At 32.1% G+C, this 27,870-nt stretch overlaps 1 protein-coding gene across 9 annotated transcripts in view; it reads right to left on the minus strand.

The window, feature by feature from the left end:
• The window catches only part of LOC106874758 (uncharacterized), a 317,478-nt gene that overhangs the window by 107,857 nt on the left and 181,751 nt on the right, over nt 1-27,870 (minus strand). For 8 of the 9 annotated variants that reach the window (XM_089337977.1, XM_089337981.1, XM_089337979.1 and 5 more), the window contains exons 2-3: nt 11,607-11,677; nt 5,491-5,540 (exon numbers count right to left, since the gene is read on the minus strand). In XM_089337977.1, the coding sequence (XP_089194103.1) occupies nt 5,491-5,540; nt 11,607-11,677 (121 nt within the window). Of the gene's footprint in view, nt 1-5,490; nt 5,541-11,289; nt 11,350-11,606; nt 11,678-27,870 lie in introns of all 9 variants that reach the window. The other variant, XM_089337985.1, reaches the window with a different exon arrangement.

The raw sequence follows: 27,870 nt of genomic DNA on the forward strand, positions 1-27,870 counted from the left end.
TATCTTTTTTGTATTTTACTGAATTGAGTTTTATAGGCACAGGCTGTCAAGTTCTCTAGAATTCTAGTAATTATTATAAATTACAGCAATGAAATCATTTAGCAGAAACAGCATGAAGATTGTGTTAAAGATACAAGTGCCTGTGGAATATTCAACCATTTATTCTTGTACCTTTAACACAATCATCAGGCAGATTGTGTTGAACAGATAATGATAGCTTACATAGCTGGCTATTTAAAAATACATTACAAACATGCAATTTTTTAAGAGACAATTCCAATAATTATAGCTCATCAAAAGAGGTGCTATGTTATGAAATAGGATTTAGATTTCATTTTAAATATTTTACTAGTTCGTGACTAAATGGAATTTCTACATAATTATCCATCCTACCAACCAAGTTCAGTTTTAGTGGTTTCTTTCCATTTCCTTTTTGTCTTCATCTGTCCACTTTTACAATCACGAAGTCACTTTAACTGAACAAAGAAGGATTAAAGACACTTAGAATGAAATTATTGAAAGTCTAAATGATATTGAACATGTTTTCCTAATTTAGAACATCAATCAACTTTCAAAACAATAGACATTACATTGGATGAAAATTGTTTAACTTTACTAAATTGGTAAGAAGCAGTTTTTAAGCATTAACTGACAATAACAATATTCTGAAACAAATAACATGCATTCAGAATTTAAATAATGTTTTAATTTAGCCATAAGATTATGGAAGGGAAGGTTATGTATCTTGATTAACACTTCAACTCAGCAACCTGGTATCTTATCACATAGGTCATTCTGTTTTACTTAAAATAAATGACCAAAAAATTTGCTATTTACAGTTATCTGAAATGATAAATTAATTTCGAAGTATCTCTGAATAACAGAAAACCAAAGGATATTTATTTTACTCAGACATTGAAAAGCAAAACAAATACTTGACTTGTCCTGAATTGATGCACCTTGGAGTAGGAACATATTAATGGTTTCTGTAGAGTGTTTTATGTACCACACTGAATGCCAACAAAATATTTTCTTGCTACTTACAGTAAAGATGAACCAGCACATAGTACCAACTATTTACAACTAGGTGGACTGGACCATGAACATAGAGAACCCATAGTGACTGCATATGAAGCATTGACTGCTCAGTGGTTCAAAATCCTAATGATTTGGCTATCTATGTAATTTTACAGTAAAATACACCAAAGCAATTCCTAAAATAATTTAAAGAACTACATTAGTTAATTTAGTGTTATCATATTTAGTGAAAGGATCATTAACCTTTTTGTTACTATACTTCTGCTGAGATGCTCTGTGTTTTTCCCAATTAATTTTAAATATAAGAAAAAATTTAGTAAAATAACTTAGTTATCATTAAGCGAGGGTTAGGAACATAAATTATAACTAAGGTTTGGCAGAAGATTTTAATTCAGATTTTTTGAAAACAAGACATTTCTTGTACAGAACCAGAGACGGTTTCAGGCGGGTTGATATCAAAAAGGTTAAAAAACACTGCCGTCATTTTTAATATACATTTTTCTATGTTTTCCTGGGTCAGATGAAGATTACTTAGGCAGATATTCTACAGCTGAATGCCCTTCCTGCTGCAAACCCTTACCTGTCCCCAAATAAGGTAATATTTCTCCATGGCTAGACATGTTTTTGCAGAATTATAAATAATTATATGATTATATATAAAAAAGAGCTATGTTCCTTAATTACTAATATTTTTATTATATTGGTAAGTATAAGAGACTATTGCAGCCTTTTTTCAATCATATTAGACTTTCTCAGTAAACCAGAGACTTCACAATACTTGCTGAATTAGTGATGAGAAAATTAATAAGTAAATATAAAACTAAAAACATTGAGGTAAATGAATTATTCAGATACCATCTGCATAAAAAACAATAACTAGGTTGGTGCTAACGTATCTAATTAGAATATTAAATAGAATATATTACTCAGTGACAACACCTGCATTTTTCTGCAAGATCTAAACAGTACTGAATTTATCATACCATTCAGACAGCTAAACAATGAAAATATACACCAATAATATATACTAATATATATATATAAAAGATTAACTATCACTTGCAAGCAGGTTAAGACCTAGTAACTTGTATCACACTTTCATTAATTGTTTATACCTATGTAGTCACAAGCAAACATAAACCTCTTCTGAGCCCTCCCAGCCCCTTGATCCAGCAGAATATTGAGGATGTGATAGCTGGAGGGAAAGAGGGCTGCACCAGCTCTCAGTTGGTATCCATTTTCAATTGAGTAGGCTGAAGCAACATGAACTGATGCCTTGCCCAAGTACATGACATGCCACAACCTTATAATTGTGTGCATAACACCTTAACCATTAAACTAAAGATGCATGTGTACGCATGCACGCGTTTGTGTATGCATAGGTGCAAAGTGGCTGTGTGGTAAAGAACTTCCTGTTCACATGGTTCCAGGTTCAGTTCCACTGCATAGCACCTTGGGCAAGTGTCTTCTACTACAATCCTGGAGCCTACTAAAGCCTCATGAGTGGATTTGGTAGAAATGCTTAGTGGTATTTCGTCTGTCTTTATGTTCTGAGATCAAATTTCGCTGAGGTTGACTTTGCCTTTCATCCTTGCAGGGTTGATAAATTAAGTACCAGTTGCGTACTGGGGTCAATCTAATCGACTGGCCCCACTCCCCAAAAATTTCAGGCCTTGTGCCTAGAGTAGAAAAGGACATATGTGTATCGGCATATTAGTTATTTCAATATCAGCTTCATTGGGAAACAAAAGAAAAAAGAACTTCCTTTAAATATTAAAATAAATCATCAATTCTTAGCATATATACTTGTTGCTTCACATGTAACCATTAAAAAAAAAAATATATATATATATATATAGATATATATATACCAAACTTCCTTTCTCTTCCCAACTAGACCAAACATTCTGCGAGCACAAAATCAATCACATCTGGTAAGACTGTAGAGTTACTTAAGGCAACAACCAGTGGTAAATCAATTTTTATTTCTAAAATGTCTACAGTTCAGTTTTTCAAATCCTTATGAAATTTCATCCTATTTCTGAAGCTACAAAGTATCTTTCTTTTTTCATGTTTTGCTGTATTTTAAAAATTATCTTATTTATTTATTTATTTATTTTTATCCTGACATCTGCCCAATAATCAAGCAAGGACACACAACCAAGCTGCTTTAGACCATTATCTCTTCCTAATTATCACTCCATTGAAATATTGCTAGAATCTTGGGAAAGATAATCAATATGGAGTGCTTTCTACATATTTTGTTGAATTAAATAGGAAAAAAAAAAAGAGTAATTATAGACAAGGCATGTGGAACTATAACAATTAGACAAAAATAAAATATCAAGTTGAAAACTGGACTTCAGCTATTGTTTTTGTGTTGTTTTTTTTAACATAACACTAAATAAAATTTTTTAGAAATATATCAATTTTTGAAATTATTTTAAATTGTATTATTTTAACTGAAATGGACATATTTAAATAGGAAATTATAATTTACAATTTAAAGAGGAAATGAAATCTATTTCTATGTATGGTATGTATAACCAATTGTTGCCGCCATTCTTTAATTTGTCTTTCATTCATTTAGTTGTTTTCTCTTAATTTTTCTCTTTTTTTTATATGTAATAGTAGAGATATTATCCTTTGCCGGGGGACAATTAGAAGGTTGATTTTTATTCAGAACACTGACTTGAAGAATCTAATGTATAAGTGAGATGCTGTATTCTTTTAATACAAAATATTTTGAAAACAGAATATCAATATTTCTACTGACTGGATGGTAGAATGTGTTCTTCCTTGGTTTTGAGAGGTGTTGCATCTGCAGTGATGTAATATGTTGCAACTAGAATATGTTTCCCTTAAACGGAAGGAAATTGTATTTTCTCAATTAAGTCAATTTAATTGAAACAATAAGTACCAATCACAGTAATTAGGTGAACAAAGAGCCAACAAGGAGCACTCTACATGGTTTCTCAACCGGCTAGAAACAGCAAACAAACTTCCTTTCATTTTAACCAAACTATCTTACAAAAGGAAGAATATATTAGATAGCATAGTTCTAAATATGTCTGCTTCTCATCCCCCACAAAAGATGGGATTGTCATGGCTAGAATGTCTTTGAGCATTGTTCTGCCCAATCAGGGTTGAAATGAAGTTAAACAGTTGCAACAACCAGTAGAGCAATGAGTGTAAGGAAAATAGGTAAAACATTTTCTTCAATAAATCGAATGAGGATACAATCAAATGGCTCACTAGATAAGTCTTGTTTCCTCTTTTAAAGAGCTGTAAGCTTATAGTTTATTAATGACTCTGATGTGTCTAAACAAAGTACAATCATTACTCTACCAACCTTACCTAGCAGGAGAGCAACTAAGAACAAGGAGAGAATGATTTTGTGGTTAATTTATAAGTAATTTATAAGCAATTCAGATTGAATCATCATCTTACACCAGCTTAAATGCAATAGAATAATTCTGATGTATAAGTTTAAACCCAAGGAAGTCTCTCATTCTTGATAACATAAATGATTAGAGTTGCAGCAAACCAAGTCAATAAGGTACAAGACTTCAAGCTAAGGAGTCAAAGTCTTGTGTCTTGTCACTGGTACTGCTCTTTATCTATAGCAAATACAATGAATGAAGTTTTCTGATGAGAAACATTTAAGTAAAGATATTTCCAGGTTTATATGTAGAATGTAAATTAGGGTAAACATGTGCCTGCACGCATGGGTGTGTGTGCATGTGTGTGTGTGTGCATGTGTGTGTTGTGTGCATGCGTGCATGTGTGTTATGTAGAGTCTATCATAAAAAAATACTTTGAAATAATGTTTCCCTGATTGCTGTTGTGTGTTGATTAGCCATACTCACCTTTGGGTGAACAGACTTAAAGCATAAAGTCAAGAGATTCTGTTTAAGCTTACTGAAGGACATTTTTCAGATAAATCAACAGGTTAAGCAGCCAAGTTTAAGCTCAATTTTTATTTGTATATTGCTTCTAAAAATGTTTGTGACAAAAATTGAACTCCAGAAACTTAATATAGCCAAAATATTTATCTTTTTTGTGATTTTTGATATTATGGTATTATTATAAAAAGGCAATGAGATGGCAGAACCATTAGCATGCTGGGCAAAATGCTTAGCAGCATTTCATCTGTCTTTACATTCTGAGTTCAAATTCAATTGAGGTCAATTTTGCCTTTCATCCCTTTAAGGGTCAATAAAATAAGTGCCAGTTAAGCACTGAGGCCAATGTAATCAACTTACCCCTTCTCCCAGAATTGCTGGCCTTGTGCCAAAATTTGAAACCAATATTACAATAATATAAATCCATGATTTAAAACAGGCTTTCAAAACTTAAATCTAAACAAAACAAGGGATTTTTAAAAAAACTGCAAAATATCTGATTACTAAATTAAATAAAAGAAGAAAGAATAGTATAATGTGAACTTACGGCTCTGGAGGAGGAGAAACTTTTGCAGCAGTATCGCTTGACACTTGTGGCTAAAATTAGATAGAAAAGATAACTATTTGAAAGGAAGAAAATTGTTTATTCATTAAAAAGAAATTAAAGTGCTTTTTATATGATACTCATAAATAACATCAAAGAATTTTAGTTTTCTTCGTGTGCATGTGTGTGAAGAGATACATACATACATTTATATATATTTGAAAGGAGGGAAAGAAAAACAGAGAAGGGTAGAGAGATGGGAAGGAAAAAAAGTGAGATACTTAAATTTACAAATGAGAGAAGAAATTACTGAATACATTAAGTAGAGTTCAAATACTTTTAAAAAGTATTAGACGACTTTTTCCTTTCTTTCTTTTTCACTGTTACTTCAAGTTTCACATTTCCACTTATGAAGCTGTTTGATAAGTAGAAACACAAAACTTGAAGTAACAACACAAGAAAATTTTGGCTTCCACACACAGACACCCATGACACTCATGCACACACGCACACATGGCCAAAGGAACACCAACCACTTGTACTTGTGTATAGTGTAAATAAGTAGCACCATTGTACGGGTATGCACTTTTAAACATGCTGAAGTATTACAGTTAATTATAAAGACAAAAGCCATACAATTTTGTGCTCTAGTTCTCAATATTGAACTATGAAAGGGTAATGAAAATGACAAAGCATCAGAGGATAAAACTAAAGGCATATTGACTTTACTGTCATCCAATGAATTATAAGGTAAATTTAGTAGACTATATTTATTCCTTTCAAAATTTGACCTGTGTCTAAACAAATTAATTTGTGTATATGAAAGATATAAGATTTTGTTTGACAAGTTTCAGTAAAATTTCGATACAATTTGATCTACACTGACAGTGACTGCTAATAGCAAGGGGATCAATTATACATGCAAATGGATAAGATGGGTAAATCAAATGGTAACACCAACCATAATAACAGTATTGATATTTGTCAGGTGGTAGGTTGGTTGAATTGTTAGAGCATTGGAATAAATGCATTGCAGGATATCTTTTTTTTTTTTTTTTGCTCTCTACATTCTGATAGCTGTTATTCATGTCGGCAACAAAAGGGTTTCTTTACATTGATGATGAAAGGCAGACACTGTCTGTCTGTCTCTCTGTATAACAGTATATAATGGATGATGCTCATTGACTAAAAAAGACCTTCAGGAACTGAAGAAATAGGAGTCAAGTATGATCTTTTGAATGTGTAAAATTAATTTGTATGGGAGTTAGAACATCTAAATGATTCACAAATATACTGATTACCATTTTATCATATTTACCATCTTTCGAAAACTGCACTACCTGATGGTATGTAATTACAATAAGATTGATTTAGCTGTCATGAATTATGTAGCCATAGATAGTGCACAGTACAGTGACTAGATGTGAACTGCAAACCTCAATCAGTAGGAGTTTGTCCAAAGCAGATAACCATAAGAAAGCAGATGTTAAATTAACATTGATGACTGATTATACATTGATGAGATTTTTGCATCTGATGAACTTCATTGCCACCTCCAGAAAATAATCAATAAAGATACTGATATGCCATCTGTATCAAAAATAAGGTTAATGACTTTGAAATGTAATGTAATGAAAGGTAACCTCTTTTTTTGATAAAGTAATTTTAGCCTTCTATGAAAAATTAATAAAGTGGTTATACCACAGTTGTTTTTTCTCTCCCTCTAGAGAGAAAATTTGACTAGTTTCTAGTCTTCATACACCTTCGTCAGAGAGAGAGAATATGCATCTCCTGTCCATTGAGCAGTTATAGCTATTTATAGTGTGTACAAACAAAGACACAGTTAAACAGGTCAGTATAATTTGCATAATAGTGCATGCCTTGCCAATCACTTGTTTTAGACGGACCAGTTTAGCAAAGTTTGAGTTTGTGCACATTGTGAACAGCTATAAACAACTAATTTCTCCATAGGAAGAAGGCATATAGTCTTTTTTAAAAAGGTCTGGAAAGATTAGAAACTAGTCAGATTGATCCCACATTTTCTGTATACAGAGAGATGAAAATCTGTGGTGTAACCATTTTGTTAACTTTTTGCAGTGAAGCTAAAATTGTGTTTATCAAAAAAAGTATACCTTATTTTCCATTACAAATTATTCCAAAACACTGTGCCATGCATTATTAATAGATTAGTTAATTACTTTATTTTACACAGGAAACCATCTTATGTACAATGTATTTTGATGTTATTTTTCTTTAAAAATGTATTTTCCAATTTGGTTGTAGCTTAAACAGACCTTCAAACTTATAGGTTTATAACTATAAGACATTCAAACTTATAAGTTCTAAGCATGCTTTATAAGTTTTAATGGAGGGATTACTCTGCAAAATATCTATAATTAGTGATTGCTGCTGGAATATGCTGCTGCAATTTGCATACACACAGCATGTGTGACTGTGAAGTTCACAAAAAAGTAACGTGCATAGTTATGATGGATTGCATGTATGAACTGTGATTGGAGGAATTTGCAAACATAATGACGAGAAAGCTGAGTGATAGTCTCTGTGCATCCCAAGGCATAGGGTTACTGAATCAGACTAAGGGTACTTCAAAACGAATGAATAAAAAAATGATTGAATGTAAACTCAGCAGTCACTGATTTGTTGTTTGGATTAACTAATAAATGGTGTGGTGCTTTACTTAAGAATGTAATACATAGCAACATCAGCCAATGAGGTAGACTTTATGAGGTTGCTTAACCAGCTGGAAATGACAGTCAAATCTCTCTTACATTGCACTCTACTGTCTTAAAAATGGGAAAGCGACACAATGTAATACTAGATATCCCTAAAATGACAGGATGATCATAACTGGAGTGCTTTGATTATAGAGACGCTCAATGATGATTGCCCTGATATATTAAACACCCTTACTTCACAGTCACACAGGTCTTGCGTTTCTTTTGTGGTTCAGTGTATGTATAAACATGTGTGTGTGTATTTGAATCTAATGTAGATGGATAGTCATTTAAACAGGAAAGACGGTCATCAATATTTATGGCTGTAAAAGTATTCAAAATGCAATAGTTTCACAGTGTCACTCTGACACATGCATACACACATACAGATATGCAACACATGCACACACATACAGATATACTTAAGTTTTCATTCTACACTGACTCACAGTGAATGAAAATAAGACCAATGGTGGGTGGACAGTTAAATGGAGTGGTAATTAGATAAGATTCAGGTGTCTGGTCTATAACTGAAACCCTACCAGTCTATGAGGGGCACAACACCCTACCAGCAATTAGTAAGCGGAAAGAGAGATCTTTAGTGTTTTAGTAAAACACAGAAAAAAACAAAGAGGAGGTAGAAGGGGGTTGAGAAAGAAACCAAAGGCTATATAAAGAACATGTAAGGTTATAATTAAATTTGCTATCAATGATGATGCCAATATTGATAGTGGTGATGGTGATGAATGTAATAAGGAGAAGGAAAGAAATGGAGTGGGAATTGAAGTAGGAAAAAGAAGACATTGTTTTTCATATTTTGTATTAATGGTCTTATAACTGTCCTGACTACTGAGTTTTTGGTAATAAAAATAATGCTATATTATTAATAATTTTAATCAGATAGTATATTGCAAAATATGAACAGATTTGTTTTCTCATTTAACAATGATAATGCCAGAGAGAGTGAGCCATGTTTACAGAAAATATCTCTAGGAAAAAGCATTACTGTCACAACACCGCATTTCTCTTTTCTTAAAACATGGAGTCTTTGTTTTTGTTTTGTTTTTTAGTGAAAATAAATCAATATATTTTTAAAAAGTGAATGATCAAAGCACTCAGCTTCTGAGAGTAGGAACTGACAAAAGTAAGAGAGTTCTTAACACTTGTTTTAACTTTATTTCCATTATATTTTGTTAGCTTATAACGTTACATCCTTTAACTTTTGTTTTCCATGCCGGATAGTTCAACATGATTGAACAAGTCAGAGGACTGCATTGAGCTCCGATGTCTGTTTCAGCATGGTTTCTATGGCTGGATGTCCTTCCTAGTACCAACCACTTTAAAGAGTGTACTGAGTGCTTTTTCCGTGGCAAGTACATTAGTGAGGTCAACAAGTAACTTGGAAGACAAGACCCCTCAGGTGCAGTATTGAGGGAAATTGTTTTGTGCCAGGTTTTGAGAGGCTAAATATAAGAAAGAAGGCCAGGAATAGGTGCCTTGCTGTACAGGAAACACATAGCTACTCAAGCAGGAAAGGTAGAAAGGATGGAGATGAGGTATCAAAATATACCCCTAAAGTACAAGAAGGTGGAAAAAGTGAGAATAGGGACAAAGAGTCAAGGAAAGCTGGATGGGTAGGTTAGTGTGTGAAAGGAGTGACAGATTGTTAGAGATGGGGATGTAGGTGAATGCAGTGAATGTAGAAAATGAGTCGTAGTATGGTCAATGGTAAATCTCAGTTTTGTGAAGAAAGGAAAATAGGAGTGGATCAAGAAGGAAGGGGTGGCAGGAAATAAAAGGGGTAGGCCACAAGCAGCAGTATAATAAAACTGTGCATAGATGGGTAGGGAGATGATGTGCACTCCTGGCATTTCAGCTTTTCCCCAAATTTAATCCCTGCTTACTGAATCACTTCTATATACCAGAAACCTAAAATGTAACTTGCAAATGATTTTTAGCTCATTTTCTAATGTCAGACTAATTGCAAAGTTGCATGAAATCTTGTAAATGATACTCTTTCTAAATAAGATTTCTTGTACATAAAGCGTCCTACTTTTAAGCTTACTCAGTTTTCAGCCAGTCCGTAAGCCTCAAATGGGATGAAACTGGATTCAAATACAGGAAAGTCTTCTCACTTTCAGCAAGTTCACTCCACTGATGTCTAAACTTTCAGACAAGTATAGTTGGATGCATGGCAGCTAGTCACTAATTTCCTTTTACCAATTTTTATGAGGCCATAATGAGGATGATGATGATGATGATGGTGATAGTACTGGTAATTATTGAGGTAATGTTTGTAAGGATAGTAATGAGAAAGGTAGTGAATATAGGAATGACAGCAGTGATGGTGATTATCATGAGTTTGATGATGATGATGATGATGATGATGAAGAGATGGAGAAGGGGAGAAGAAAAGAGGAAAAGTCAGAGGAGTGTAGTGGTGTAACTTCAACTCAGAATTATATAATGCAATATGCTGCTGCTGCTACTACTACTATTGATGCTACTGCTTTTGAAGCGTAGGCAATTTAAGGAGATGAGTAACTGCAACAGTAGTTTGAAATGTCCATTCCATTACAAGATTGTGATATAGTGGATAAAATTGAGACCTTGCACCAGAAACAAAGATATTCCATGTTTGAACACAGCCAATGTATGTGTGTGTGCATGTAGGTGACTGTGTGTAAGCAAAGATCCACTGAAGATGACTGAAGAGTAGATCAAATGAATCAGACAAACACAAACATGAAATACGAGGTTAATAGTTCAGAAATTTCAAACTGTATAATCAGTTTGTTTAGTAAATCTACAACACATGGAAATAGATAGAAAATGTGGAACTTATGGAGATAGAAAATGTGGAACTTATGGAGATAGAAAACCTTATTTTGTTAGGTGGGAGTCTCACCCAGCACTTTTAACAATTCTCCTAATCTGTTGCACTGATACTGTGCTTATTTTATTGACCCCAGAAGAATGAACAACTTTAACCTTAACTAGGTTTGAACTAAGAGCACAGAAAGCTAGAATGTCTGAGAATTTGCCTCTGGCTGAGGATACACCTTACCTTTCCTGACTAAGTCATATAAAATAAAGTTTCTGCTAGTTTTAACTACTTTGCATTTCTCTAGAAGCAAAAAAAAAAAAAAAAAAAATTAACATTACTTAAATATATTATGATCAAATCAGTCAATTAAACATTAATTCTTAAAAAAACTGACTTTGTGAAATAAAGTAAAAGAAATCAATATTTTGTGGGAGTGCTAATTATATTTTGGCACTTACAAGAAAGAAAGAAAGAAAGGCTAGTCATAGATACATAAGCATAAGGATAAACATTTAAGAAGAACATTTCTTATTAAATAAAAAAGTATTGTAACTTACAATATATAAATCAGTATTGTATTGGCGATCTGTCAAGGCAGCACTGGTTGCAACAGGATCATGGCCTGTCTCTGAAAAAAAAAAACAAGAAAAGTATTATTCAATATTTTGTCACATAATTTCAACATTATTTATATCAGTAATATCTTTAAGAAAGAAATAATCATTTTATTTTCTGTATTATGTAAAAATACACATCTTTGTGCTTTTGAAAAGAGAAACTTTCTAACATATTAAAATGCATCTACTATTCACCACAAAACCCATGGAAATTCTACAGGTTTTGCCCGAGAAAACTGAGAACTGTAATAGTCTGCTGCTATTGTGATGGGGAAGACAAAATTGTGTGTGTATGTGTGTGTGAGAGGGAGATATGGAAAAGAATATTGTAACAAGTTTGGTTGAGGTGGTAACAGTGAAGAATAAAGGGCTGGGAAAAGGAATACACATACATACATATAAAAATTAAGAACAGTTTGTTGTGGTAATGTTGATAGGGTGTTAGTCAATAGGTCTGATGGTGATGGATGAATGCTTTAAGGAGTTGACAGCATGTGCATGCATGCATGCATGCGTGTGCACACACACACACACACACACACACACACACACACTAAATATTATAAAAGTTTGTTGAGGTGATGATGTCAGTAGGGTGTTAGCTAATGGAGGCAGAGGTAGTGGTGATTGTATTGCTGTAAGGAATTGATGGTAAACAATTTATTTTTTTGAACTGAAATAAAAAAAAAAGTACAGTATGATTTAGCACATGTGTTTTAGTGTAGTTGTTGTTGAGCAATGTCATTGCCATCACCACTACTATCCTGACCACCACCAACAAACAATCATCATAGCTAAATAAATAAATAAATAAACATCATCACTATTGCCACCACCATTATTTACTATTTATCATCTCTTACTTTCTCCTCATTTGTCTACAACTTTTTTTATCTTCTCACATTTTCTTTATCTTTCTTATTTGAATGCTAATCTCTTTTATCTTTCTCTCCCTCTCTCTGTATCTTACTCCAATTTTATTTCTCTTTCTCTCACTCTTCACCAATATCAACAGCAATATCACTGTTATCACCACTGCCACCACCACTACCATAAATACCAATTGTTGCTTTTTTGAATCATTTCCCTTAGTGTAACACAAAAGGTAGGTAGAAACATACTATTGCATTAATATATAGATTATAATCTTATATAATAGCATTATATAATTATCATTATCATATCCTGCAATAAATCAATTTACATAGATTTTATAATTTTATATTTATGTATTAACACTAAATTATATCATGAGAGAAAAATAAATGTGCAAAATGTAAATTTAAAAAATGCAAGTGAAGACATTAAATATATATGCTATAAAATTTAATCTCATCAAAAATTCTCTTTCCCATAATTTAAATGAGATTTATAATGTAAGAACTTTTAAAAATAAAAAAAATTGATGCATTTTATGGTTTGCACCAATAAAAATATGAAGAGCATTTAAAACACTCTACTTTTCATTCAATCAATGCTGGAATAAATCAAGAGCATCCATGCATCAGAGCTGAGCATGTATTGTACCTGTATGTAGAGGCCCTGGCAAGGTGTTTGTAGGAAGACTAGCAGCAGTTGCTTATGCATGCCAGTACCTCTTCTTGACATTTCCACCAATGCTAATCATGAAAAATCCTCTCCTCTGCTTTTAGGTCAATACAGCAAGGTACCAGCATTGCTGCAGCTAGGTACCAGTGTTGCTCCAGCTAAGTACCAGTGTTGCTCTCAGAATGCAAAGAACTGGAACAGATGCCATATGGCATCTTACCAGACACTGTAACAGTTCTGTCAATCACTGCCCAGGATTTGCACTTTTTTTGTAGTCCTTGAAAGTAAGACAGGAAAGGCAGAATCTGAACACACAGTGCAGAGTATCAGAACAAATACCATGAGGCATTTCATTGCTCTAATGACTCATCCAATTTGCCTAACTTTTATACAATATTTAAACTTAGGTACGATTATTTATTTCCTATAACCATTTAGGTCATAAAAGACATCACTGAAGATTTTATTTTTGTGTGGTGTATCAAAGAATAATCAGCTTGTCAGAACCCATCCTTCTCAGAGTAATTAATCACAGCTTAATTTATTGGTACAAAACCTTCAATTTCTAATAAGGAAATGACAAATTATTGAAGTCCTCTCCTTTTTAAAGGCTATTAATCATGCAAAAGAAGTTAGATCAGTAGCTGATACAACTACTTGGCTCACAAATAATTAACCTCACTTATTATATTCGATAGTGCTCATTAAATTATGTTTACAACAAGAGTCAATAAAATTGGTTTTTATGTCATAACAAAGACATTTAAAAAAATACAGATTGGTTTTATGTGGAAAATCGTCCCACTTGCTGTGAAAGCAAAGAAAATAGAGAAACCAGTTGATTTTCTATATAAAGTTTTGACATACAATATCATTTCTGCACTTTACCCACCTTTCATCCTCAGTTCCAATATAGAACACCTGTTTCTGACATCACTCAAGAAAAAGGGTGGGCTGGGTGTGTGTGTGTGTGTGAGAGAGAGAGAGAGAGCTCTACTGTTACACTGAATTAAAAATATCAGCTCCTTGTAGTTCTGGAATTGTGGATTGGTTTGAAACTCTCTCCAGAAAAGTTAGTTATTTAAAAATATGAATCTGGTTGATTCCATATTGCTGGAAGTGGTTGTTGTTTAGTGTAGCCCTGGTCAGCTCTGACTGAGCAGATTTATTATGTAATCAACTGCAGGTGTACAGTGCTATATGTGCTATGAGACAATAAGAGAATTTTTGCCAAGTATCCAAAAAGACATATCACCAAACACTGCATCTTTAGATACCTTTGTACCATATAAAATGTTCAAAATAATTAAAGAAATAAGCCAATGCCTGGTTCAAATGATCTACTTCATAAAGTTCTAACTTGCTGAAACACTAGTGACATATTTTAGATGTTCAGTAATCAATGTTTATAGCAAAAAGTTTCTTGAGAGAGAGAAAGTGAGAGAGGGAGAATAAATGTTTTTTTGGTAATCTCTCAAAAAAAGACCATGAGAATGTTTCAATTAACAATGCTACCACATTCTAGCTTTAGGAGATTTACATGCCAGTGATTAAAAGTATGTTCCTCACTGGTCCAGCATGATGTTTATTTGAGAAGTTATCAGGATTTTGAACTTGTGAACTGTGTAAACTAAAATAAACCAGCATGGTCTTACAGAAATGACAGATGATTGAGCTAGTAGCAGCTGTCACAATATATCTAAGGTATTTTTTTATTCTTCTGTATTAAAGTAAAATATCAGTAAACATCAACCAGTGGGAAATACTATTTTCATTTATTTATGCCAAGTTACTGTAAATTCATTCATTCTACAAACAATAAAATGAATGTTGAAGACCTTCTGGGAAAATGGTGAAATCTTTCAAAGACATTACAAAGCCCTGCAGTGACCATTTTCAAAATTTAAATAATTTTTCAAGTTTTGTTTTTGTTCTATTACTGTGTAATAAATATAAACTCAATATGTACAATTAATGCTGGGAAATATATATATATATATATGAAATATTTATTCAGTTTATATCATAGCCTAATTAAAATAAGCTCGTTACTAAAAAAATAAAACTACAGTCCAAACAAATTTCATTTTCCTATTACTTAAGTGCATATGCAGTAGTAAGTTAATAATGTATCAACTTACCAATGTGTGCTTCTCTTTGTGTCCAGATATTAAAAAGAGTTCCTAACTAGGCTTGTAATGTGTGCAACGATTTCTAATTTGTATTCTTTCAAATTGTTTCATTCAACATGAAATAATTTTTATATGCCTTTTATATCAATAAAAGATGATGGTGTTGCCTTTGATCAACAGTTGACCTTAATATTGGTAAAACCTTTTCACAGGATTAGATATGAGAATTTCTGAAGACCCATTGCATACATAATATGACCCGTGCTGAACCAATGAATTGGCAGATTCCTCACAGTTCACTTTTTATTTTTTCTTGCCGGAATTGACAGCGACCTTCCTAATCCTCATTCCATTAACTCTGAAATCCACCAAAGTCCTCTTATCTCTCCTTCTCTATTTCTGGCTTTTATCTAAGTCACTTTTATTTCCATCCTCATTCACTAATATCACTACCACCACTTTTCATCATCTTTTCTGTCAAATGTTTTATCCTTTAAGCTGAAAGACATCTCCAATGAATATCAAGAATCAAAGTAGCATTTAAAATCGCTGTAATGCAAATTTTACTTATTTCTAGTAAAAACAAGATTTCTCTACATCTCTGTTTCTCATGTACATGGTCAAATAAACTCAGAAGAAAGTTATTCAACTCATTGGCAAATCTTTCTAATTTTGGCGCAAAGGTGGTAAGTCAATTATATTGACCCAAATACTTCACTGCTACTTATTTTATCGACTCTGAAAGGGTGAAAGGCAAAGTCAATCGGAACAGAATTTGAACTGAGAATGTAAAGAGTCAAAAGAAATGTTGCTAAGCATTGTTGAACATGCTAATTATTCTAAGTTCACCACCTTAGTTCTTGGTCATAATTCCCTAACGGCTAAATGTACATATGTAGAATAATAAACGTTTTGGTGTTTTTAATAGAATATAGTTATTTTTATGTAACAGTTGTAAGGTGGTTGGTGTTAGGAAGGGCATCCAACCATAAAAAAAAACTCTGCCAAAATAGACAGTGAAGTGTGGTGCAGTCTTCTGCCTAGCCAGCCCCTGTCAAACCATTCAACCCATGCCAGCATAGAAGACGGACATTAAATGGTGGTGGTGATGATGATGATGATGATGACTCTAGGAAGTGATTTTAATAAAGTAGATACTTTTCTTCTTTGTCACACTTTTTGAAATGCAATCTAGCACCCACAAAGGGTGCAAATACCACAGGCATGGAGTGCCTGTTACATATATATATATATATATATATATATATATATATATATATATATATATATTCAAGCTGTTGGATCTATGAATTGCTACCAGGTGTTTGACTCCTTTCATATGACAAATCTGTTGAAGCAAAGCTGACTAAAGCAGCAAACAACAAGAGTTAGAGGATATATTACACACAGTTCAGGAAGTTCCATCCTATGTCTAAGAATTTTCCTGTTCCTAGTCTATTTTCTGGTACATGAAAACATGTATTTCATTCATTTGTGATTCAGTCAAACACCAAAAATATCTTCAATGAAAATGTCATAAAAACTGTTAATTTGTTACTCATTTATTAACAGAACGAGATCATGTGTGTGTGAAAGTGCACATGTGTGTGCACGTGTGTATATAAAAGTGAGAGAAAGAGCAAAAGAATAAGAGGGGGAAAGTGTATATGTGTGTGTTTATATACTTATATAATAGTTTATTTTACAGTCCACTGGCCTTTATCCAAATGATTCAACTGCCTTTCCTTTGTGACTGTAATAGCTGAGAATTGCTTCAGGATCTGGGACAGGATAGGCTATTCACATTCTTCAACTAACATGTTAAGCTTACAATTATAGAAGCTGGGAAAAGTATCAACTAACATAACTTCTCCCCTTAGCTGTATTTAAACTTGTACATTAATTTGTAGATTTGTTAACCTTCTTAAGTTGGTTATAAATTTCTATATTGAGGCTTATAGTTAAAGAGTTTTCTTCACTATAAAACATTAACATTTTAACATTAGTGGGTGATTACAATACTGCCCCCTCCCCCCACCATCCACTACATCACCCCCAGGTTTTACTGTTTAATAGAGTGCAAAACATTCCATCATATTGATAATCTGATAAGGAGGATGTCCTGCTATTTGCTTTCCTAGAAAAATGATGATTTATCATTGTAATAAGAAGAAAGGGCTAAAAACATTTTTTTTTTCTTTTTCGGCATCTAACATCTTAAAATGTTGGTTAACAGCAAGCATATACAGAAACACACACAAACATGTATACATCTAAACACATGTATACACACATCTACACACACATGTATACATACATCTAAGTATATATATATATACACAAAGAGAAATAGTAGATCTCCAGTTAAAATAATGAGTAAACTATCATATTTCTTTCATACAAAGGTTTTAAATGTCATCTCATCTAGAATCAAGTAGTTCCAGGAGGCAGTCACTTCATACCATCAATATGAACAAAAGGAATAGAGATTATAACTGTAATTGATTTTTAACATAATATTATTTCTTGTGGTTGATGTAAAACCATTGTTAGTCTCACTGTCATCATCAATAACACTACTACCATTGTCATTGTTTCACAGCTGTTTTCCCAAGTTGGCAAGTTTCTTATCAATATGATAATTTGGAGTAGTGCAATAAATACAGTGATTAGTAAAGACAGGTAAAGTTACTGTAACTAGTTTCACATTTACAATCTCAATTCCTACTAGCTTAGTTGCAGCACTTCTAAAGTATACCTGATAATATACTAAGATTAATTTATGACTCCTTACATATGGAAAATGCCTTTTTACGAACAAAAGATGCAAGTTACACTGTCAAGGGTAGTAGACATTGAAAGGCACCAGAAACTAACACATTTATAGACTCAGAAGTGATAAATACATCAATTCTTGAAGTTGCTGACTTTCTCACAAAAGAGGAGAAAACAAAGCTGGGAGGAGGTGATAGAGACTTCATCAGCAATTAACATAAATGAAATAGAATGGATGAAAAAATATTTTTGTTTATCTAAAATCACCTCAGACAATGCCGATAGGCTACTTTTTGACAAAAGTTTAGGGGTAGTGTGGATTGGCATCAATGCTACAAAAATTTTACATACACATGCATATTTAAGACGGCAATTAAAAAGATGGCAGTAAGATATTGATTCAAAATTTAAAGGAAATATGATGAAGTTGCAATTAAAAATGATAAAAATGATAAATGAGATGACAATAAAGGAGCTAATAAAATAAATACTCATTTAAATAAAAGGGGTCCTTGGTAGTAAAAAGGCTGGGATCCAATGCCATAGATTATAGTGCAATAAATTACTTGACTCATTGTGATTAGGGGTATCAAAAGATAGTTGACACCACTGTCTTCAGTGGAAGGGGAAAATTAGAGTTATGACATTTATGCACTTCCAATGAACATAGTGATGAAGACTTCAGCTGGAAATCAAACAATAGGCTGCAAACTTGGATACCAAATTTTCAGCCTATTGTTCAAGTCAAGTAAGCTATTGTTACTCTGCAGTTGTTCCTATTCTACCACCATTCATAGATAGCAACAATCATTTAATTTAACACTAGATATTTCTACATGAGAGAGAGAGAGAGAGAGAGAGAGAGAGAGAGAGTGGTGAGTTTTAACTAAAGATTGAAGACAATGATTTAAGAGGAATGAGAAATGATATTTGAATAATCAACTTACTGAGTATATTTCTTTCTGTTTTATTAACATATTCATCTATTTTGTTTCATTGAAATTTAAATTCACAAATACAAATGAAAGACCATTTTTTCCATTACAAAATGCATTAGACAAGAACAAACACATATATTTAGTAACTGTTGTTTACTCTCTTTCCAGAAGTTTTAAATGTATAAAATGAAATTATGAATATAAATTAATGTTTATTATAAAATTTACAAATAGTAAGGGAATTGGTGTATTTTTTACTACTTTTATTTTGTTAACAAAACTAAGATACTGGAGTGGCAGCCCCAAACAAATGTAACAGCCATTTTTGTACATCTATCTTAATCAAAATGCCTGAATCATAAAACAAATACCTAATTAATATGTTGCTGTTTCTATTTTCATACATTTTATTGTATTGAATACAGTGCTCCTCTCCTTAATCATATTTGCAACTAACTCTATAAAAATGATAATACAACTGGCATCACAAACTAAAGACGGAGTCTCTACATGGTTGCTCAAATAACTATAAATAGCAGACAGCTCTCCCTCTCTTCTGTCTTAAAAAAAGAAGTACATTATACAATGTCATCTAGAAGGCTGTGGTTGAGGACTAAACAACAACTATCACTACAAACACCACCACTACCATTATGACAATCACTATTACCATAATAACAAGATAATAGCAATAATGACCACCACTGGCATTTCTATTCCGTAAGTGCAATCCTTCTTTGGAAGATACATTTGACAAAATATTTTCCTGAGAAAAAAATGCTAAACCAGGCAACTTTCCAAGTACATGATGTACAAGGTGAAAATTCTTATAAAACAATATATTCCAACATCTCTAGTAATCATATTTATACTGAAAAATTTCATAAAAATACTCATAACATACATGAAAATATAACACAAAATTTAAAAATATCTATGTTTCACCTTATTCTGTTACTGTAGTCTCTCTTTATCACTTTGTCAATGACTATATTTCTATAGTCTTCCCAAACAGATGAATTTTCTTCACTTTAAGAGTACAACTAACCAAGACAAGAGATTTTCCTCTTTACAAAAATATACTCAACTTTATAAATATTTTTAATGAACTGATTCTTGCCAATGCTGTCCACTAGAAGTTCCTTTGAATTCTTATAATTATTCTAGACTTCTTTTTGTCTGCTTTGAATGACTCCAAGACAAACTACTTTCAGCTTGGAATTGAAAATAGGTTAAGTCTCATCTATACAAAATGTAACTAATAATAGTCCTTTTTGAGATTGAAAAAGAAGAAAGTGTTGTCTATATGGCATGAACAGCATTATGACAAGACTAACTTTCTATAAATATGACTGGCATTTTATTATACATTCATTTTATTTTTCAAAGAAAAATTTCTCAATATCATAATACTGAATAAAAGTAGTAGTCATTATAACAATATGATTTACAATATTGCAGCTTATTATCGTTGTGAATAACAAGATGGTGATTGTGGATATGGTGGTAGCTGTAAGATTAATTAAGGAAAGGAACTATACTAAATATTTAAAAAATTCTCACAAGCTATAAAATATTAAATACCACTGAGTTAGTTAGCAGTTACCATATATGTAATTATTAAGTTTATGAGATAAATTAATCAGAGGTAATTAATATATGACAACAGTAATTCATAAGCAGATTGTGTCATGTAATAAGCTTTGAATAAAACATTTGGATACAAGCCAAATATTGATGCAGTTGGAGAATTAGGCATCATCTCATTGAAAGAAAGACCAGAATGAACAAATTAAGTGCAGAATATTTCTTCCTCTTTTTCTAGTAACAGTTTAGTTCCTGTGCTAGATAACCATAAAATACTTATTACCTTGGATGAAACATTCTCCTGCAGGTTTTGATTTTATAACAATCTGAGTTCTACATACTGCAAAATCTAACATACTAATAAAATCCTTGCAAATTCTACAGTGTCCAACTGACAATGGAATGAATAGTACCTCTTCATGGCATTGCTAGGTAGACTTCTCAATTAAGAGATAAGTATATTGTACAGGAGCAGTAAAGCATTGATGACTGACTACAAAACATTGAGCCATTAGTTGAGAGAGTAACATATTATTAACTTGGTTAGTTGCTAGCCTTAGTATAAAATATATTGCTACAAATATAGAGTGCAGGTTACATAACTAGCAATTCTTTCATTGGTATTTCATAACAATATTATTAAGTTTAACTCCTACAACAATAAAAGGACATTCAATAAAAGCTAAATAGACAAGTGGACTCCTATTTCTCCTTCCCTCTATTGTGTGTGAGTGTGTGTGGTTATAGTTAATTTTTGTTCATTGCAGAAGGTCGTCTACACTTCATGCAAAGGATTCGACACCAGTTAGCAAAGTGAATTATATATAAAAGTTAAATGCATATTTGCTACTCATCTAGACCTCTCTCTCCTCATACATACGTGTGTGTGTGTGTGTGTGTGTGTGTGTGTGTGTGTGTGTGTGTGTGTGTGTGTGCGCGCGTGCGTGTGTGTGTTGAATAAGTTATTAAGTTGTTACTTAGCAGACTGTCATTTAAAAAGGCAAGTTCAAACTTTGACATAAATGGCATGAACAATAACTACTTTGATAGTTGCAGTGTAGAAACAGTGAAGTAAACTTACCAAATAAAAGATTATTGAAAACTAAGAAAATAATATTTACCTTTCTACTTTTCTATCTTTTGAAACTTGCAAATACATGTACATTCATGTTAAAGACACATAAGCAGACAAACACACATACACACGCATGCACACGTGCACACACACACACACACACAAACACACAACAACAACAACATGATTCTGCTATATAATGAAACAAACTCCTGAGTACTGAGACTGTTTTATTTCTTAAATTATCTGGGAATAATTTGATATGGAATCACCAAATTTTGAACATTAACATCTTGTTATTTTAGACAGGGATTTTGAATATATATATAATGGAAATGGTTTTAAGTTGAAAATGTTTGATAAAATTAATGTAAATATTGTAATCTTTTAGATGAAAATCTTAAATTGTAAGAAAATCAAAACATTTCTTAAATTTTGAAAGATACGATTAATGTATACCTAAAATATCAAATCTAAACCATTTTAATTACTTAAGAATATAAAGAAATGCTTCTTTCTAATAAAATTATCTAAATATGAACATATCTCAATATTTTAAAATAAATTTTAGCAGAGACAAGATAGTGTCACTTTTTAAAAGAATGAAAATAAAAATCATAATATATGCCTGGGTAACTAAAAATAATACTATTGTTATAATCTAATATACAAAGAATCCAATTTTTCAAAATGAAAGGAAATAAAAATTGAGATCATAGTCTCATAAAATTTCATGGTTTCAAAACAAATAAAAGAAAAAAAATCATGTAATAATATGAAGCTAAAAGTGAAACACACACAAGCAAATGAAAACATTATGTGATGACATGGAGCTAAAAGTGGAATAAGACTTTATGAAAAAGCATCATAAAATTTGATTAATATCATACTATTTTCCTCATTTAAAATTAGATGATAGAAATCACTAAAGTTGATTACTGTCTAGAAACTATAGATTTAACTGAAGTTTCATATTAAAAATGGTCAAATTGAACATGAGAAATTGCAAATCCTTATATTTGCTTTTAATAATATAGCAAATATTATCTTATATCTGTCCTCTCTGTGTGTGTGTGTGTGTGTACATGCAAGTGCACATGTGTGATGGTGTATCCCTGTCTTGATATTGTGTCATGGAAGATTTGAAATGGTGATTTTGGTTTCCAATATTCCACGAAAGTTTCTCTGACCATGGAGAATTGTTACCCTGTTTGGAAATAGGTGATGGTTGGCAACAGAAACTGCATCTGGGTGTAGAAAATCTGCCACAATGAATTCTCTCTGACCCATGCAAGCATGGAAAAGTGAATGCTAAGATGATGATGACAACAATGACAACGATATGATGATGATCATGATGTCCCATGAGATTTAAATATCAAGAAGTCGATAATGGTATAAACAATGAATTATCATTTATAATCATTCATGTATGCTGATACTGCCTTCATTTGCAGTTTTTCAAAGTATTGTTTTGTGCACAGAAATACAACCATCTGGAACTTGTCAATAATTCAATGTCTCCAGCAAACTTTTCATATTTGATGACAATGCAAAATGATCAATCTGAAGCATGTGTGCATGTGTGTGTGTGTGTGTCGGAGATTACTTCATGCTAAATTAACATTTTTCCAAGAAAAGGAATAACTATTGACATCAATATATAATTGAGTCACACAGAAAATGGATAATTCATTAATGTTATCATATGCATGAAGAATCCTATTTTATAGAGAGAGCAAAACATCATAATCTTCATGTTTTTGATTAAAGTTTTATAAAGGTAGTCCAAGTATTCTAACAAGAATGAAAATACACTTTTCAGGGAATGTAACATTTTACTGTCTCTTACATCATTAACAACAGCAATAAAAAAAAACTCCTTTACCTCAATGAAACATTCAATCCAAAGAAGGCAAGAGTAAAACAGCATTCAGTTGTAACCTTATACAGTTAATATTTTCTGGATATTTTTGTGGTCTGTGTAGGGAAACATGCATGCTGTGAGATAGTATTACAAAAAGACATTAACTAGCTATTTAAATAGGGCACACAGGAGCTAAGGTGTGAAGTGAGATTTGAAAGAAATTGTGATAGCACTAAAAAATGCTGTGGAACAGAAAATATTATGATAATGTCAAAAACGTTTCAGAGAAATATAATAAATGTATATGTCAATGTTTGCATGAATATATATGTAATAATAAAAATAATTTCATGTATTACACACACACACACACACACATACACACACACACACAACACAATGTAGATAATTCTGAAGTTATTTATTCATTTAGAAAGCCTTTAACTGTAGAGATTGAAATGATGCAAAACATCCTATTGTTCCCCATGTAAGCAGAAAAGTAATTGGAAATCTTCTTACAAATCTGCTTTGGAAATCTGATAATGAGGGATGAAGCTCATTTCATCTCAATGGCATGGTGAATCAACAGAACTGTCGTTATTGGGCTCTTGAAAATCTAAGAGAACTGCACGAAAGACCACTGCACAGCCCAAACGTGTTGGTCTCATGTGCTGTTGGAAAAGTTGCCATCATTGGTCCTTACTTTTCTGAAGACAATAATGGAAATGCTGTTACTGTGAACTCTGGGCATTACATCAAGATGATAAACAACTTCTTTGTGCCTGAATTACAACGGAAACATATGCCTATTCGATGTGTGTGGTTTCAGCAGGATGGGGCAACAGCCTACACGGCCAGAGCATCAATAGGTGTTCTTTGCTCTCTCTTTGGTGACGACCTCATTTCCAGGTCTGTTGACATTCCTTGGCCCCTTTGGTTTCCTGATTTGTCCATGTGTGATTATTTCTTGTGGGAAAACCTCAAGGCATGCAAATATGCGCATAAGCCCCATACATTAGATGATTTGAAGGAAGCTATTCACATGGAAGTTGCCCAAATTGACAGAGCAATGCTGGAGGGAGTAGAGGCCAACTTCCAAGAACACCTTCAGAAATGCATCAATGAAAATGGACACCAAATGATGGATGTTGTTTTCCACACTTGACTTTGACAAATGCTAATTCAATACGAACACATTAACGTCAATAAAATTTGTTTGCATCTAAAATTAATGATTTTGTGAATTTTTCAAAAACGTCTGTCCTCTCTGCCCCACCCTGCATTTATAAATACATTGGAAAAGGAATATATTTAAAATTTAAAACAAGCATGAATTTTGAACAAGGGGCAAATTACACATGGTACCTGATATGCCCTTAGAGTAGCAAGTAGGAAATGGTTTAACCCCAGATTTCTATTATACAATGAGAAAATGGCTAACAACCAAAATGAGTGTAAGAACAAAACAAAAAAATATGTAGTGTATTTGAAATATTTATAAAGCTAACTTGAGAGGAATTCAACTGAGAGTGAATTCAAATATTTTCAGAACTTTTATTAATGTTAATAATAATATCTATATGATGTAACTAGATTACTGGTTAGGTTTGACTTGCCAAAGTTATCATATTTCTTAATATATTTCATGTCAGGGGTAGGAAGATGAGTACGACTTCCGTGACTGACAAACTTTCAGACAATGGAAGGAAATGGCAAATGCTATCTTGGCTTTAACAACAAAAACAAAACCATAAACTATGTTTCCATATTTATAGTTTGTAAATTTAATCTCTCATTATATATGAAAAAAAAAAGTATTTGAGAGTATATATTAACAGGTCATGGCCAAGATGGTTATAAGTTTGCTGCAATAAAAGCTTTGCAAAAAGACATTCATTATTAAATACAACTCAATTAGAACTTTAGCTTCGTAGATTACTAAGAAATATTATCTAGAGCATGTTATTTCCTACATATAAATAAATAGGAGTATTGCTGAAAGACTGTGCCGTTTAGCAGAGATCAGTACATTCATTGTACATATATCTTTCTAGTACAATTAGATATATATATATATATATATATATATATATATATATATATATATATACATACACACACACACATATGTATAGAACGCCCCCATACATAATATTAATCTGTCTATATGCTTATACACACACACACACACACACACACACACACACACACACACACACACACAAACATACAAAGGGTTCTCATTTGGTAATCACAGTAGTCCATAGTATGTTTTTTCATATTCTTACAAAATGGCAAAATGGTCGTAACATTTCAGCAAAATGTTAAGTTTCATAAAAGGTAGAACAGGAAAAAATAGACCCTCTAGTGAAATTATTGGTGATATGTTTTGCTGAAAAACTGTGGGCATGTTGTAAGAATATGCATGGTCGACAGAAACTGAAAGAAGTCCATTGTATGTGTGTGTGTGTGTGTGTCTACCCACCACTAACAACCAGTGTTGATGTGTTTATGTCCCTGTAACTTAGTAGTTCACCAAAAGTGTCTGATAGAATAAGTATCAGTACTTTAAAAAAAAAAGTACCAGGGTCGATTTATTTGACTAAAACTCTTGAAGGCAGTGCACCAGCATGGACACAGAGTGAAGGGAAAAATAAACTCTTGTTTGTCTATTGAACTATATATTTTTTAAAAAACTTTTATATAATAACATCATATTTGTCATATCCTGTAAAAATGGTGCCATCTTTTGTGGAAAATCATCAACAGGCTTCACCTCCAAGAACTTATAAGAAAAAATTATTTTTAAAGGTTCTAAATTTGAAGAAATATATTGGCTATTCTTTCAGATTTGTATATTACAGAGATTAGTTTATCAAAGATTAATCAGTTAGACTCAACTCTAACACAAAGACAATGAAGTAAAAAAATATATATAAACTAAAACAGTACTTTTTTTTTGTTATTGTCATTTTTATCATTGTCAATTTTATTGTTGTGATTAAAGATTAGAGTAAAATTGATTGATTAAGGGAGGGAAAAAAACAGCTTAATATCAGGACAAAACTATGTCTTAATTGGTTTTCTTTGAGGAAAAAATTTCATTAAAAAATTATTATCACTAGCAGAGAATATTTAAAATAACAAATATAAAAAAATATCATAATTGACAGGGGGAAAAAAGACAAATAAAAAGAAATAGTTTTGTATTTCAATGCAAGAAGTATTTAGGGAATAAAAGTAACTGAAGAAGAAACTGCTGTTTCTATTAATCTAAACAAATAAAAAAAACAAATGTGTCAAAGTATCTTCAGAAAATAAAACTATTCCAGCAGTTTTGAAAATTGCTGACAAAAGAATGTTTTGTCAGTGCAAGACAGATGCTGTCAAGTACACTCCTTTCTATTGCAATTTTCATACATCAGCACTTCAGGTTTTCATGTATCTTTAGTTGTAACAATGGAGTAATCTCACCAAAGGAGATTAATGCAAGACACTGCTTATATTTTCAATGAAATAATTTAAAAGAGCTCAGTAAGAATTGTTCTTTGATATACTATTGCAAGTGATTAGTCTACATTTCAGAGTTGGGCCCTACCTAGCATAAAATAAGATTAAAAGAAGTTTTGCATTTGTCTGGCTATAGGTCATAGTTTAATTGAATTAAAAGAAAAGACAAAATAATAATTATGAAAACAAAAGGACAGAAATAAAACTCCAAAATGGCAGGAGAAGAAGCATAAAACATTTTATAGAAATAAATGATTAGGGCTATTATCTTTTTAAACTACAGGAGTTAATTATAATTTCATTTAAATTTATTGAATCACTTGCTTTTTTTTTTAGCTTTTCTAAAGCTGACAAAGTACTTAAGTAATGTTACTTTTCCGTAATAAATAATAAAACATGACATTTATCGGAGTTGAAATTACCATTTTTGTGAGTACTTAAAAAAAAAAAAACTTCACTGAAATTTTGACAACACAGTACATGCCATTTATATGAACACTAGAATCAACAAATCATATAGGTTGGCCAGGTAAACTTCAGTGTTATAGTTAAAGTATCATAAATTCATGTTGTATCACAGCCATTAAACTGTTCTTTGGGCGAGGTACTGAACAGCTCTTCCTAAAAGTTACCAGGCAACGGATTAAGTAAGACAGAAAAAAACAGGAAGTCCGAAAGTCACTGAAGGAGATGATGATGAGAAGGAGAAGAAGAAGAAGAAGAAGATATAGGCACAGTGTCTGAAATTTGAAGGAGGGGATTAGTCAATACC

This window comes from Octopus bimaculoides, chromosome 20, assembly GCF_046866305.1.
Source record: "Octopus bimaculoides isolate indiv1 chromosome 20, ASM4686630v1, whole genome shotgun sequence".
NCBI classification, from domain to species: Eukaryota; Metazoa; Mollusca; class Cephalopoda; order Octopoda; family Octopodidae; genus Octopus; species Octopus bimaculoides.